General features: G+C 40.1%; 1 protein-coding gene and 1 long non-coding RNA gene across 14 annotated transcripts in view; both read right to left on the reverse strand.

Annotated features, from left to right (window-relative positions):
* LOC122461269 overlaps positions 1 to 2064 on the reverse strand; it is a 55164-nt gene extending 53100 nt beyond the window's left edge. Inside the window, exon 1 of the long non-coding RNA XR_006283148.1 lies at positions 1374 to 2064. This is a non-coding gene — a long non-coding RNA (uncharacterized LOC122461269). The remainder of the gene's footprint in view (positions 1 to 1373) is intronic.
* Positions 2065 to 4885: 2821 nt separating this feature from the next.
* The window catches only part of CNOT6 (CCR4-NOT transcription complex subunit 6), a 55345-nt gene continuing 44110 nt past the window's right edge, over positions 4886 to 16120 (reverse strand). For all 13 annotated transcript variants that reach the window (XM_043491358.1, XM_038412344.2, XM_038412341.2 and 10 more), the window contains 4 exons: positions 15779 to 15933; positions 14380 to 14610; positions 12134 to 12336; positions 4886 to 9209 (listed from right to left, as the gene is read on the reverse strand). In XM_043491358.1, coding sequence (XP_043347293.1) covers positions 8997 to 9209; positions 12134 to 12336; positions 14380 to 14610; positions 15779 to 15933 — 802 coding nt within the window. In that variant the 3' untranslated portion in view covers positions 4886 to 8996. The remainder of the gene's footprint in view (positions 9210 to 12133; positions 12337 to 14379; positions 14611 to 15778; positions 15934 to 16120) is intronic.

Genomic DNA, 16120 nt, shown 5'->3' on the forward strand with positions numbered 1-16120 from the left:
TCCCACTCACAGCTGATGGGCGGGCAGCTAGCGAGCAGAGATACCTGCGAGTATTGATAGGGAGGGAAGACAGAAAATATGGGACAATTTGCCCATTTTTAAGAAAAAAATTCAGGACACCTGCAGGAGGGCTCAATACGGGACTGTCCCTTTATAAACAGGACATCCGGTCACCCTAGTTATGGCAGCACAGTTGGTGCAGACCTGCCTGCTGGAACCCTTGGTAAGTACTTGCACCAGGGTCTATGCTGCTGATACTTGCATTGCTAGTTGCAGCCCATCTAGCTTGACTAAAGCTAGTGCAAGTATTGTACTTGAGCTGTAATCACACCTCCAAATGCCATTTTTAGGATACGTGTACCTGCAATGTGATATTATATGAAGTGTTGTTGTAGCTGCATTGGTCCCACGATATTAGACACACAAGGTGGGGGAGGTAATATCTTTTATTGGACCAACTTCTGTTGGTGAGAGAGACAAGCTTTCGAGCCACACAGAACTCTTTTTCACATAAGTTTCCCAAACCTACCCTTGGTTTACAAGATGTTTCTTTTAACTGGCAGCCCAACAAATTTACCCTGGGAACCAGAGAAAGGCTAGGTTTTTCCTTTTCACACACCATCACCAGTTTAAAACAAAAAACAAAAACGTGGTGCTGCAAGTCCAATTGGGTCCTCAGTTACACCTCTACAAACCCAGGGCCTTCGAAGCAATTAAGCATGTGTTATTAATGGGTACTTAAGTGTGACCAGATCTGGCCCTCAGAGAATAGGAAGGTAACAGATCCATCTTGGAGAACTGAAGCAAACATTACATTGGATTTAAATTTCTCACAGAGCCGTGACTGAATAAAGTGTTGACATTTAGAGATTCCAGGCTTTACACATGACAAGGGTAAATAGGATGGAATGAAATATGTTGTTGTTATCTAGAAATTTCTGCAGGGCTGGATTAACAGTGCATAGTGTCATTTTGAAAGCTCTGAGAGCTGCACTAGTAATTTTTAACTTGGAGTATTTTTTTTGACTGTTTTACACAAGGACTTCCATAAGATCTGCACATTTTCTTTCATTAGATTCGTCCGGCTCTCTGCTCATTAATAAATTCTCAATTGCTTAATTATTCATGAGGTTACCTCAGAAACCAAATAACCAAGTTTCTTGAGAGGAATAGCACCAGAAGAAAAGTAAGTTTTGAGTATAACAAATACAGGTATTTTGGTAGAAAAATAAGTAGTACAGCATGTCTGATGTACACATTTTAGCATCATTGCCATTATAATGGATACAAAAAATTGCAGAGGAACAAATTAGTTCAAAACAAAAACAAACAAACAATATTTCCCCCTTGAATATTTCCCCCCTTCTACTCACCAATTTAGAGCCTGCTGTGGGAGCATGGAGTTGCACAGATCTGTCTCCAGACCCCCTGTAGACTGCCACCATGCACAATTTGCCCTCCAGCTGAGAAGTATCTAGTTCAGGCCTCTTTTGAAACCACAAAACATTCCCCCCCCCCCATTCCAAACAGAAAAGTTCCCTTTTCTTCATCTCAAGTCCTGGGGACTTCAGATTTCTTTCATTGCTTTTTCGCTGGAGGCCTTTCTTCCTAGTAGGCTTCCCCATGGTCTTCCCTCCTCAGGGATTCCCTCAGTGTCTCCCAGGGACCTCCCTGTTTGTCACAGGCTCTCTCCTTCCTAGAGAAGAGAACTCCCCATGTTCCTCTCATGACCTAGGTCTCCTCCCTCAGTGAGCTCTCCACCTAGTCCACCCTGACCCTTTCGCAGCTGGGATTAATAATTGTAACTGAGTCACTAGATCAGGAGCAGCAGGGGGTTAACTACTAGGTCTGAGAGGCAAGGCTGAGTCTGACTCCCTTCCAGGGCCAGCCACTCTATGACATCTCCCAAGAAATCACTTCTCGTGTTTTTCACTCATCAAACAAAAACCCAGGAGACCAGAGGTTCCCAAACTGTGGGGCGAACCCCCCCTAGCAGAGCACAGAGGAACGGAGGGGAGCACAGCTGGGTCCCTGGCCTGCCACTATGCATGGCAGGGAGTGAATGCCACACAGCCCCACTCTGTTCCCAGCTCTACACTGGGCCCGGCCCCCAGCCCCAGACCGGGACCTATCCCCAGCCTTGGCCTGGCTGTGGCTCCGCACCCAGCCCCAGTCCTGGTCACTGCCCCACCCCCAGCCCCAGCTTCCAGCTCCAGTCCTGGCCCCTCTCCCAATCCGCAGCTGCAGCCCCAGCCTGTCCCCTCTTACTCCAGCCCTGAGGGGGAGGGCGCAAACAGAGATAAGAGGGGGTACAATCCTGAAAAGTTTGGGGACCATTGCTATAGACAGTTTGGGACAACTGAAAAACCTCTGCTTTTTAGAGCCAAGTAATAGAACAACATAGGTGTTGCTGGCCCGAAGAGACGTGTATTAGCAAAGTTGTGTAGGGAGGCCCGCCTTGCGCTCATTCAGACTATATGTGGACTTAACCCCCACACTCAATTGCAAGACCGGGGCCTGAACAAATAAATATCACATCACCTTAATTTTGAATTGTGTATGCACAAAAATTCCAGGTTTTTGTTCAACATTAAAGTGTCAGTCATGTAAATTTAGGATTTGGTGAGCACTGCAAACTGCTACTACTCTTACCCATTTGATTACAAAATACACATAATGCTTTAGGAACCTGGCTCACTTATTCTGGAACAAAGGTTTTCACTTTCCATTTTCTCTAAACCACACAGAGAGGGGGCTGCTAGTGTTTTTAATCAATGTCTATTGTACCTATTTATCATTTATTTATCTTTTTAGTTTTGAAGTCTGGAAATCTGATTGCACTACATTTAAGCTGTTGTATTAAAACTCAATTTCACTAATTCAAAAACATATTAGAAAAATAACTAGCCTAGAAATAAAGAACCTGTTTTATTAGCAGAACTGTAACAAGCCAAAAAAACCCTAACAACTTTAAAATAACCATAAAAGTTACATTAAGAAATTCATACAAATGAAACTTCCGAGTGATGTTTAGTAGCTGTTTTGTACTGGTCCTGACCAGATATAAAGTTTCATCTGTTAATTTGATTTCAGTAGTCCAGACACCAGTTTATGTTTGGGTTCCTTATTATTATTGGCCAGCATGACAGGCAGCAGATCCAATAAGTGGTTTAAAAATTTGATGCTGGTGTCTGCTTGCTAGGCCCACTCTTTCCCTCTCCCTCCCGTGATCCTAATTTTGTATCTTTCTGAAGTCTAGAATGCTACCAAGAGAAGATGAAGCAGCTTTTTATCCCTAGGCCTAGGTCAAAGACTTCTTACTGATGTTTTATGAAAAGACATTAGGTGGAAGCTCAGAATCTGGCTTTAAGTAGGGTACCTTTAACTTTCTGAGAGTACCTGGCTTACTGCAACTCACCCAGTTTAAGTGGTCATAGCTTCACCTAGGTCAATTGGAACACCAGAGATTTACATAAACTTCGATTCTAGTTCTGTATCTTTAATTCTATCCAACTTCATCAGGATCTCTTCGTTTAGGCCTGAACCTTTAAACATATGCAGTGCTCTCCTCTGCCCTCATCTGGTTTGTAAGCCTGCCCCAGTTACGTGGCCTACTCAACCCTAGGCTGCCTTCAGATGGGATACAAATTAAATCCAAATGCATTAGTTTTGTGCATTTATGTAGCTGTGATCTCTTAGTCCTAGGCTAATCTTAGCACAGATCTAATACTGTAAATGCTGCAGTGCCAAGAAACCTTCCTCCTCTATGAGTGCTATCATTATTTTGAGAAATTTTGAGAAATGGAAGAACTCCAGGGGAACCTGCTGTCTATTTAATGGTCTCCCTGGCAGCGGACTTACAAGGCTACCCACCCACTCCATGGTGAGGAAGCTCATGAGATACCAACAGGGGAAAGAGTACCTGTCTCCTGCTTACCTTATCAGTTGCATGCCTATGACTTGCATGCACTGTACCTCTCCTGCATCTGAGTATACACCAGGACAGTACCAAGACTGCTTGCACAAACCTGTTGCATGAATCTCTGCCACTGATAGGCTGCACCTGCATCTGATTCTGCCTTGGAACCTGCATATGGGATCTGTTTGTATGTGAAGGCCTAAGGGAAACTGCCTGGTTAAAATTCTCATTCTAGCACCAAAACCTTGCAAACTGTACAGGATCAGTGGCTGGAGCATATAGTCGTATTTTGGGCAATTTGCTGCTCTTTCTGACACTATCACTCATGTTTCAGGCTTAAAATAGAGAAGTTTAGTGGTGCTGCTGCTTGAGGCCACCCTATGCACAAACAAAACAAAAACAACAAAACTCTTCTACTGGTGAACACTTTTGCCCCCGGCTATGCTGAGGGGCTCGGGATGGAGAGAGGAAACCAAAGTAGAAATGGGTCTGTGGTGACTGTAGCAGTAGAGACAGGGACTCAATGTTTACAAAAATTCTTTATTCCTACTGCACTTGGCTGACAGACATATCTCTGTAGTTCTTTCATATTCTACAGTTTACTGCATTCCTGGCTTAATCTGTCTTGTTTAAATCTGAACTGTCAAGCTGGTGTGGTGTTCAGATAGGGGGTTGTAGTGCAGCCTCTCAGAGTCAGGAGCAAGCTTCAGAGTGCAGATCTGGAGACAAACTTCCACAAATTTTGGAGGCGTTAGTAATCATGGTTTTGATTTGTGAATCTCCAAAGTAAAAGATGTGAATCGGTGTCTAGCTTGCAGTTACAATACAAAAGTCTCTACAGGATTGTAAAGTTTCCTGTATGTCAGTTTTGTGTTTAAACTATTTTAGATTTACTTTAACTATTCACACAACTTTATGAAGCATTTAGAAATAAAAATGTTAAATATAAATTACACTGCAAAAAGGTTTGAAACAGATATTGAATTTATTGGTCAGCTATGAGTAGGAAAATACATTGGTAAAGAAAAAAAGAAGACCCTGTATATAAATATAATACTAACTAGTTAAAATTTGACCAAGAAGAAAGTTCCACTGAAGAGAACAGTAAAAGCCCTTGTTTACCATCAGACCATATTCAGTTTCCCCCTTTATCTTATTAAAGAGCTGCCTATTGACAAATGCAACATTCTTTGAGTTTAGTGCAGATAATGTGCTGGTTTTTGTTAAATGAATGGTAAACAAGAGTTAGTCCAGTGCATTATACTTTATACAGAAGTACTGTGAATAAAGACTAAGATATTCTATTTTAGACACTACTTAAACATACCAAGACACTTAAGTGTTAAAATTTATGCAAACAAAAAAAGAATAGCAGTTAACATATACTAAAAATACTGTGTCAGGCTGGATGAAAAAAGACTCTACTTAAGCAGTAAATTGAAATATTCATAAGTTTTACAGTGTGATTTGTTTCTTTTAAATGGTGGTGTAATTATTTTGTCTTTGATATACGGTTTTTAGGTTTTTTTTGCTGCATGGCTAAAATGCAAATTTGACACCTTAAGCTACTTTTCTAAGCATACATCCTAGATGAAATTACACAATCTCTTTTGTTAGAATTAGACCCGACATGTATGCAACTGTATTCTGAACTCCAAATCAGTTTTATTGTCAAAATGCTAGCCATTTTTAAATTTGTTGAAGCTACCAATGGGACAAAATAATTACAAACATTCTCCTAGTGGTTTTTCTTTGCCTACTTCTGATATATGTTAAAGTTGCAATCTGTATATCAATGTTTTGTATTTGTTTCCACTTCTTTAAAGTATACCCCCAAATTAAATTTAGATGCACAGAATTCTTTTGTACGTGTAAATCATCATCAAAGTTGTGGCAGACCATACTTGAGGTTTTCATCAAATGGTAAAAAAAGATGGCCCCAAAATATCTGGTCTAACTTGAATGAAACACCTCAACACAATGTTCTATGATTTTTATGTTATGTACTTTTACAACAACACTGAAGGTACATTATGGCAACATCTAAAGCCACCTTACATAAAAGTATTGCAACTAACCATTTTATGTCAGAGTTTATGATGCAAAGATGTTGCATTTTGTAAATAAAGATGGTTTATTGCATTATTTTGTTTATGTTGCAATTGAAAACTGAGAAGTTTGAGTGAGATTTGTTTAACACAGGAAAATATTCCTTTTAAATTTGTTTAATGAAGTTTACATCAGTCCAGTGTTGGTGCATCTGATCTTTTCCCATATGTTAAAAAAATTCCCCTTCAGTAGGCTTCAGAGTCACAGCTATTAGGGATGTCTACATGTTCAATGCTGCAAGGGCACAGCTGTACCAATGCAGCTGCGCCACTGCAGCATGTCTGGTGAAGACGCTGAAACCAATGGGAAAGAGCTCTCCCGTCGGTATAATAAAACCACCTCCACGAATGGCAGAAGCTAATGACAGTGCTGTGCACATGAGCGCTTATGTTGGTGCAACTTATGTCACTTGGGGGGTGGTTTATTCACACCCGAGCGATATAAATTATGCTAAATATGCTGTAGTGTCTGACACAAGACCCACTGAAGTCAATAGGAGTCTCTTCACTACATTCAGTGGGCTTTAGATCAGATCATACAGGATTAGTCTAAAAGATGGAGAAAAGTCATTCATACTGACCCATAGATTCCAGTGCGTCCAGAGAAGAACAATTGTGTCTTCAACACACAAAGGGCCATAATGTTTTAATAGGCTGCCATAAATTCAAATATATTTAAAAGACTACCAAATACAGGTGAAACGGTATTGTGTAAAGCTCAAACCTTTTGAATCTAACAAGTGCACTCAAGCTCCAGCATGTATTAAAGTAAATTATTTCCCAGAAATACAAAATGAGTAAGTGCTTCCCTTCCCCTTCTGTAAAGCTTTCTGGACCTATTATATAATCCAGATTAGGAAAAAAAAATAGGTTTGTTCAGTTTGACAAGCTAAATTGGCTCACCATCACTGGAAATTGTCATGATGCACATTACCAACACATTGTTAAGGAAACATGAGTAAAACACCTTTTATTCACACTTTACAAAAAACAAAATAAAAAAAACAAAACAGAAAAAAATAACACTAAGCATTAAATCTACTACATCAATACTACCAGCATTTCAATGTACTGATTATAAATTGGACATGTTTGGTGTTTGCACAACTAAAAAACAAAACAACAAAATCAGGTCCCAGACAAGGATTCAAGATCAAGACTTTTCCTAATGAAATTTAAAACACACATTTTGTAGATCAGAACAATTTGTAATTTTACTTCTATTTTAAAACAGAATGGTTTTAGCACATTTAAGTGCTGACAATTTTCTCTTCATAAAATTTTGAATCATTATTACCTAACTCATTCTCTATACAAAAATTTATAATATTCAGAAATTGCTCGTAATGCTCAGTGTCCTTTTGCTTCCCTGCCTGCAGTTGAAACAAAAGCAGTTAGACCAAGCTTCCTCTCTCTCAATTAATTGCATTGATTTTTGAAAGTGTATTAGTTAAAGAGGAGTGGATAAATTCTCCCTTTTATAAGTCCAAGTTAAATTTATTAGCTGTTTTATACTTGGCTTTATGACACTAATGGCACTATGAAGGTACACTATTTAACTTTAGTCTTGCTTGACACTTTAAAATATGACTTGGTCACTTTAAAAATGATCTGAAGAATTATTTTAGGGACATGTACTGAAAATGCATCTAATTTACACTGCTTCATAAACAGAAAATGTAATTTTTTTCTTCAAGGAATGATACTGTTTCGGAGACTGAGGAACACACTTAAACTGAAAAGGATTCACATGATAGTATTTCTTTGTGAAAAAAATAGCACTGTGCGATGACACTGAAAGAAGCAGTGCTTAGGTATTAGAAGCTAGAACTGGGTACCCATAATCTGAACATGTTCAAAAAGTGTGTATTCAATGCTTCAAGAGGAAATAAAGATGCCACAGCTTATACAAAAGTATCTTCATAAAATTTTCACAAGTGTTAACATTATTTAAAAAATATAAAAGAGGATGCACAGATTTTCTCTGCATGCACAGGCAGTGCTAGTTGAGAACAAATTTAAGCAGGCACAGTGCAGATAGGACAAATAGCATTTAAAATAAAAATTAAGAAGCTGTACACAAGCATCCCTAATTTTACTTCAAAAATCAGAGATAAAAATATTAGAATGCACACACATCAACAATAACTTTCAGTCCATACAGACCTACTCATCATTCACTGCTTAGTTTGTCTGTTCTGTGAGAACTTTATGGTTTTTCTTTTTAAATCAAAAAGACAAATGCATGTATTTAGTTAAGACAGTTGCCAATATTTTACAGATTTAGATTTTAAAAGCAATGTTCTCAACTGAAAATAAAAGTAGTACAAAAGGGCTAACAAAACCCTAACAAGTGCAAATCATTAGCAGAGAAAACCTGTTGCAACTTCTTTTACAAGCTGGCCTTTATAACACATGAAAACAGATAAAAATTTAGCCTTAGTTTACAATACAATCATTTTCCAAATCTGATTTTTTAAAGTACAAAATCTCATAAATCAGGTCTTCTGTTGTTCATATACAATCAATAAAGGCTAAATTCAAATTCTATATTTTACAAGCAAGTCTGAAAAAGCAAGGAGTGAAGTACGGAAGAATGTTCTTGATGTTACTACTGGCCTCAAAAAAGTAGTGCTACAGATATCTGTGCAAAGAGAATATACTGTACAACAATTCTCTATTTCAAGGCATGAATGTGTTATGTTGGATAGAGAAGAAACAGGACGATTAATTGTAACAAATTGAAGAAAAGTGCATATGCACCAATTCCTGTCTAACAGTATAAGGTATATTGGGCTCAGAATTGTGTCTGTTGATAGCACCTGGCTTTTACTATGTCTTTATCAAATAATTAGATTTAAAATTAAGATCAATAAGAAAAAATCCCTGTTGGCCATACCTCACTCCTCTATATTCAGATTTTACAATTTTACAAGTTAGATTGAGGTTGCCCTCTAAGTTGTACTTGACTACCTCCTGCCAGGGAGATGGATTCCATTTACCGGGGGCAGGAAAGGCAGCAAAAGCTCCAGTTGTGCAAAAAGTGAGAAGTGGTCTGAAGGGATGAGTGGGTGTGGACAGCCACTTATATTGTTCTCTATTAACCAATGATGATCCAAAGGTCCAAGAATGCCAAGTATATTTAGCTGAGGTTTAGAGTAGAAGATGTAGTCAATAATACCCTGAAATAGGAGGGGAAAAGAAGTGTCTTAGTATACCATCCTTTGGCCAAATGCCTTTTCGAAGGCAACATTTAAGTATAGTATTACAGATACCTTTTCAGATACTTATTTGAAGCCAAATAGCTAGGAAGTGGCACTACTTCCTCCCTGTGGTACAGTTTGCTCCACTACTTCGGTCTCCTCTTTATAGTCTGTTCTAAGAGTTGCCTACTATGGGTCAGGGAAGACTAGTGTCTTCTGGGACCTCGGTCACTTCTCCCCTCCTCTTTATGGTAATTTCACTTCAGACATCCCCCACCCACTTGTTTAAGAGGGACTTCAAAATGGTTACAGATCTAGAGGTGACTGTAGTCACTGGGGAGACTACTCTTCTCCTTCCCTGCTCTTGCAGACTACATTTTAAAACACTAAAATGGGAACAGCCAACTTATGATGAGGGTCTTGGAATTGACACTGCGCAGTCTTCAGTGCCGTTTTGCCATAATGTGTTGTGACTATCAGTATGTTGGAGAGAGAGGTTAGGTACCTCTTATTAATGTTTTGTTTAAGACATTGAGAATGACTATTGCTATTGGCTCTTCATTACTTACATTTGGCTTTAGGAGCTAAATACAGGTCTCATTAACATCAATAACAAAACTCCTTTTGACGTTAGTGGGACCAGAATTTAGTGATAACTAAATTAAAGATGGAACAATTATTAGTCATTGCTCTGCTATTCCAGTTCAAATTCAGAATAATGTTTCCAGTTATCCACTATTAGCCAAATATTACAATTAGATACTTGATACCTCCTTATAGCATCAAGGGCTTCTAATTTCTCTCTAGAACATTATCAAATATCTTTTGATCAGAGGGAATACACTGGTGTCAAGCTATTTTCTATAACAAGTATTTTGTTCTTAATTTGTCTCAAAGACAACAGTTCCTATTGTCTCTAGGTAAAATTGCAGTCATATTCAAAGCAGGGAAACAATGCAGCCTAATGCTGGGAATCATTAGGAAAGGGACCGATAATAAAACAGAAAATATCATATTGCCTCTATATAAATCCATGGTACACCCACATCTCCAATACTGCACGCAGATCTGGTCGCCCCATCTCAAAAAAGATATATTGGAATTGAAAAAGGTGCATAAAATGACAAAAAAATTATTAGGGATATGGAACAGCTTCCATACGAGGACAGATTATTAAGACTGGGACTTTTCAGCTTGGAAAAAAGATGGCTAAGTGTGGGAATATGATAGAGGTCTATAAAATCATGACTGGGGTGGAGAAAGTAAATAAGGAAGTGTTATTTACACCTCATAAGACAAGAATTAGGGGTCACCAAATGAAATTAATAGGCAGCAGGTTTAAAACAAACAAAACGAAGTATTTCTTCACACAACACACAGTCAACCTGTGGAACTCTTTGCCAGGGGATGTTGTGAAGGCCAAGACTATAACAGGGTTCAAAAAAGAAATAGATAAATTCATGGCGGATAGGTCCATCAATGGCTATTAGCCAGGATGGGCAGGAATGCAAAACCATGCTCTGAAGTGTCCCTAGCCTCTGTTTGCCAGAAGCTGGGAATGGGTGACAGGGGCTAGATCACTTGATGAATACCTGTTCTATTCATTCCCTCTAAAGAACCTGGAATTGGCCACTGTTGGAAGACAGGATACTGGGCTAGATGGACCATTGGTCTGACCCAGTATGGCCGTTCTTATGTTTCTTATCAACAAAGAAACACATCCCTTAAACCATATAAGGGAATGATATTAGTTAAAAATGATACTTACTAATTACTGTCACCATTTCTCCATGAATTGTTAGGAGCAAGGCAAGAAAGATACCAGAAAGCCCAAATGCTCAACCACAAATTCTTCATTTTGTTGGGGTAAGATATTGCTGTTGGCTCTACTCCAAGAGTGGAGAAACTTAAAAAAGGCTTGTATGTAAAACACTCAATAATGCTCAACTAGAGCCACATCAGATTTGAAGAGAGAGGGAGAGAACCATCTTTGCTTTCCCAGAGTAAGGAAATGTTGATAATTTTCCACATTGCAACAAAGCAGGGGAAAAATGCAGAGCAGTGGGCAGTTATTTAATAACATTGTTTCATTCAGAAGCTTAACACCTCATGTTCTCCTTTTAGTTAGTTGGGATAATTAAAAATATGTCATATAATACCCTAAGGGTGCTTCCTGTTTATAAAAAAGAACAAACATCCAAGACCCAAGACACCATTATTACCTTGCAAATAAGAAACACTAATCGTGATTTATAGTATGATGAAAGAATTAGTGCTTTCTGGTTCATTGTATTTTTAAATGCAAGTCTGTAAAACTAAACCATCAGAGGCGGCAACCCCAGGGAGGCTGGAAGGTTCACGGCTATTCCCACTCCAAGCCACCACACCCCACGATCTGGGGCTGTTGGACCCCCTGGAGTATCCGCCCTGCAGCCCACTCCCACTCCTCCCCCCCCACCTCCAAGGACCAGGGCTTGGTGGTGCCACTCTGTTTCTGCCTGGATGCAATCATCGGGACCGACAAGGTAATGGCCGGCCCAACCTGAGCACCTGCCCAGCACTGGTGGCTCCCAAGCCCTTCTGTTGTTCCCTGTCAAGGGGTGCCTGCGAGGCATGCTAGGGTTGGTGATGGGGGCAGGGATGCCAGGTGACCAGCTCAAGGCACTCAGCAGGCTACTGAGGCAGAGGGTGCCGGGTGGGCTGGCTGTGGCATCTTCTTGGCCACTTTGTTCTATAGCTGGCCCTGGTTCCTGCTAAGGAGAGGGACTGCACACTCCCCATGGGCCCCTCTCCCTGACAGACTAGTGTGAATAGTAGGCCACAGTGCCTATTGCACCTGCACAGGTGGGCCTCAGGGAAAAAAAAAGTCTGGGAACCCTGCTATAACATAGCAAAATTCTCACCTTGAAGTCAAATGTGTAATTTGTGTAAGGCATTAGGCCATTCTCATAGGCACTCTTCAACTTGAAACCATGCGTAATCCTTCCATTCGTTGTTCCATTTTTTCCATTACAACTGAAGTTGGTAAGACTTTCATTGTATCTCAGTTCCTTAAAATCTTTATGATTTGTTTCCACCCCACCAGTGCTCAAATATTCAACAACACCTATTAAGAGGGGCATGGAGGGAAAAAAAGATACCAACTTATGAATTTAGTTAATAGGTTTATGTAAACAAACAATGCTATTTTCATTCATTGATTGTGTCTGGACCATAAACAAGCAACAAGTTAAATACATACTGTCAATATGGACTTTTATAACATATTCAAAGACTTTCTATATTAGTGCCATGCCATACGCTAAGAGCAAGAATCAGTCAAGTAAAGGCACACTCTTTGATAGAAGTATCTAGAAGATTAAACAAGATCCAAGATGATGGAAAAAAGTCAAAGAACATCAGCAAAGGCAATGAGCAGCTTCCTCTCGCCCCCACCTTCTGTTGGTGCTCAAACACCAGCCCTGCTTCACCACTGAAACTAGCCCTGGTGCAGCTTCTCAGCCTGCTCCTCAGCACTCACTAATCAACAGACTGATGATACAACTAGGTTATCCTCAAATGAGGGGAATGACTTTTTTCTAAAGACAGACTGAAAATAGGTCTGAAAGCTTGATGCCAATTGATATATTAAGTCTGGAGTTTTGGGACTCTACTCCAAGGCACATATTTGGCCCCATCTCTGTTCCTGCTCGAGGTAAGCACTACTTGTTGCACTAGCCATTGGCAATGATACCCTCCTTGCCTTTCCTAGCCGCACTGGATCAGGTTCACAGAGGTGCTCAGCACCTACAGCTCCCACCAACTTCCGCTGGAGTAGTGGATCCTGAGAACCTTCAGAGAAAGTCAGGCTTATTAATGACTGGCCCCTGCCCACGGAAAGGAAAACAGGAGAGAAGAAAGATTCCTTGGGCACTTTTCCTTGCGTGTGTATCTCCCAAGGGTCAGACAGAATCTCACCCATAAAACTTTAACTAAAAAGAGTGCAAGGATCAGAGGGTGTCCTTAAGGTTGGAAGGACCCTATACATTAGCAAGTAGCAGAAAGGAAGGGTCCAATACCATCATGCATTTGCTAGCATGTGCATTGTACATGAAGTACCTGAAGGTTTATATTTCAATGGTTCTGGAATACTTAAGCAGCAGAAAGTAGGGTCCCGTGGAGATTATTTTAAGCAGGAGAATTTACGGTCTCTCACTTTTAAAGTGTTATATTGCTATTGGCAACATAATAAAGCTTCCAATTAAAGGTAAAAAGATATTTATTACCCTACAGTCAATGAGGTCACAGATCAAATAGCTCCTGAGGGAATTCTGTGCCAAAAAAATTAAATTCTGCGTACAATATTTTAAACTGGTGGGGCTCAGGGAGTCCAGGGGGCTCGGAGTTGGGATACACGGGAGCAGCTCCCCAAACAGTGACCCCTCTCTCCACAGCTGAAGATGATGGGGGCAGGAAAGCTGGGGGTGAAGCCGGGGGAGGTTTCTGGGGATGGATCTGACCCAACCCTGGCCCTGGCCACTCCGTGCAAGGGAAGTGCGTTCTTTCCCTATCCCCAGCCCAGCTGGGACTAGCTGCTGAACCCAGCACAGGGGAGGAGCCAACAGCAAGGCATCCCCAGCCCCAGGTTCAGGGGTGGTGGGGCACAGTGGGAGAGGATTAGGGTGCGAGGGGCTCAGTCAGGGGGTGGGAAGGGGTGGGGAGGTCTGGATGCATGGGAGTTGGACAAACAGGGGGTAGGTCTGACCCGGCACCAGTCGGGGTGTCTCAAGCCCACTTCCCCCGCACAGCGATTTACCTCTCTGCCGTCTGCGCAGGGCGCCTGAAACCACACACACCTGTGCTGCTGGGGAGGGGCATGTGACCGCTTTTGTGGCTTCCCTTTGCCTTCCATAATTTTCTGTGGGAATGCAAAGAAATCTGCAGGGGGACATGAATTCTGCGCACGTGCAGTGGCGCAGAATCCCTCCAGGACTGTAAGAGTAATTTTATCATCTCTTGACTCCCTACTAGCCACGATATTTTATCTTAAAATCTCAAGCATCTTACATTTTTACACTGAAAATATTTTCTTTTAAAAAGGAAGACTTTTGAATTTCAATTCATACATCTCTTACACTTTGTTCTAAAAAAGTAAACTTGCTGTTCTTACCAGAATCTGGCAGAGAATTGAGATCTGCACACAGTACAAGTGGAATGTTTCCAAGTTCTCCCGAAAGTCCAGGTTTGAGGCTACGAGAGGCTTTATCAATAATGTTCTTTACTTCAGAGAGGAACATCATAGTCTGAACCAGCTTCACATCAGAATACTCAGGGTCCCAGTGCATATGTGCATTAGCTACAAGAACTAGCTGCTTCTCCATCCCAAGTTGTGGCTTTCCAGCTAAAATTGGAAGTGAAATATTTACAGTTGCTGTGTCTGCCACAGATACAGCTAATGACTACTAGATGGCTTGTATTATGAGCAAAAAATTATTTTTAAGAAGTGACAGATTTGAAACAGGGTTGACGCTAAGTTTGGCCAACCTTAAAATAGAATCGTGAGGGGGGAAAATGTCACTGGAACAGATTTTCAATGTTGTAAGCTAAACTTATTTCTTTATTGCCAAGAGAGGAAGAGGGTTTCCTTTATTGGCTGTGCAACTGCAATTAAACTGGTTACAGCTACTTCCAACACCTGGATAACATCAGATTAAACAAGGACCAAAACCAAGAATGAGATGGTACAATTAAATTCTGTGAGTTTGAAAATGCCATTACTATTAGTATATAGTCATGTTGAAAACCAACGCACAGTATATTTTTAAAATTAGAGATTTTTCTCCATTCTTTGCAATACTGGCCAAGTAATCACCCCACCCTGATTAGCAAAATCAGTCTAGTATTTTAAGAATTATGTTTTTTAAACTCAGCAGTTTCATATATGCACATTACAAACCTTTTATCCCCCTGCAAGTGCACATTAAAGGCACGTTTGTTTATGCCTTTGTTAATAAAAGCTTACTATAATAGGGAAAATAAAGCACTATAGGCTAAATAGGGCCACACCAAGACATTTCCAAGGTCAGTTGAGGTCTCAACTTTTCTGAGAACTCCAGGGCAAGAACATGTGGAATTTATAAGCACTACATGACAGAGAGCTACCAAGCTACAGAGTATTATGCAGATGATCAAGAAATTTACAACCACCTCTGGCTAGTTCAATGGCACTTATATATTTTTCCAGCCAGATACACCAAGTTAATTTCCCCTCTCGTCCTCAATTCTTCAGCTTTCTCTTTATAAAAAATGGGTGGGGGAGAATCCAATTTTTAAAGACCTTGCATCATCCAAACATTCGATTTAGCATTTGCCATTTCAATTTTTTCCCCCAAATTCTATTTTAAGTGACGTTTGCCCCAAAAATTTCAGCACACAATTGTAGATATGGTGTTTATTTGTGGAATGTTGTTTTCCATTCTCTAGTCCACTGAAACAAAATTTTCATTTGTATTGGAGAGCGTAACATACTGTATCACAATCCAGTCAAAAAAATGGATTAAATTACTTACATGACATTTCTATTAATTCCTTTCGCAGCTCCAGCAACACAGCAACTCCAATGTTATCTTTTGTCATAACTCTGTTCAGCATCGCTTCAGATCCTTCTGAGTTTGCCATAGCTAGTTGATTGAACTCAACAGTATGTTTCTGAACTAAGATGAATCTGAAAGAACAACATTGTGTGTTAACTTAAACTTGTCATATGACAAAAGAAATACTATAGCTTCTTCCTCATTTTAATTAAAACTTGTTAGTTAGAGGATATAAGTAAACTAAGTTACAAGAATCTCAGCCAGTCACATTACTGCTTTATAAAAATGCTGAGCTGAAATTGGAGGATACAATTTCAT

Source organism: Dermochelys coriacea, chromosome 8, assembly GCF_009764565.3.
Source record: "Dermochelys coriacea isolate rDerCor1 chromosome 8, rDerCor1.pri.v4, whole genome shotgun sequence".
Taxonomy (NCBI): domain Eukaryota; kingdom Metazoa; phylum Chordata; order Testudines; family Dermochelyidae; genus Dermochelys; species Dermochelys coriacea.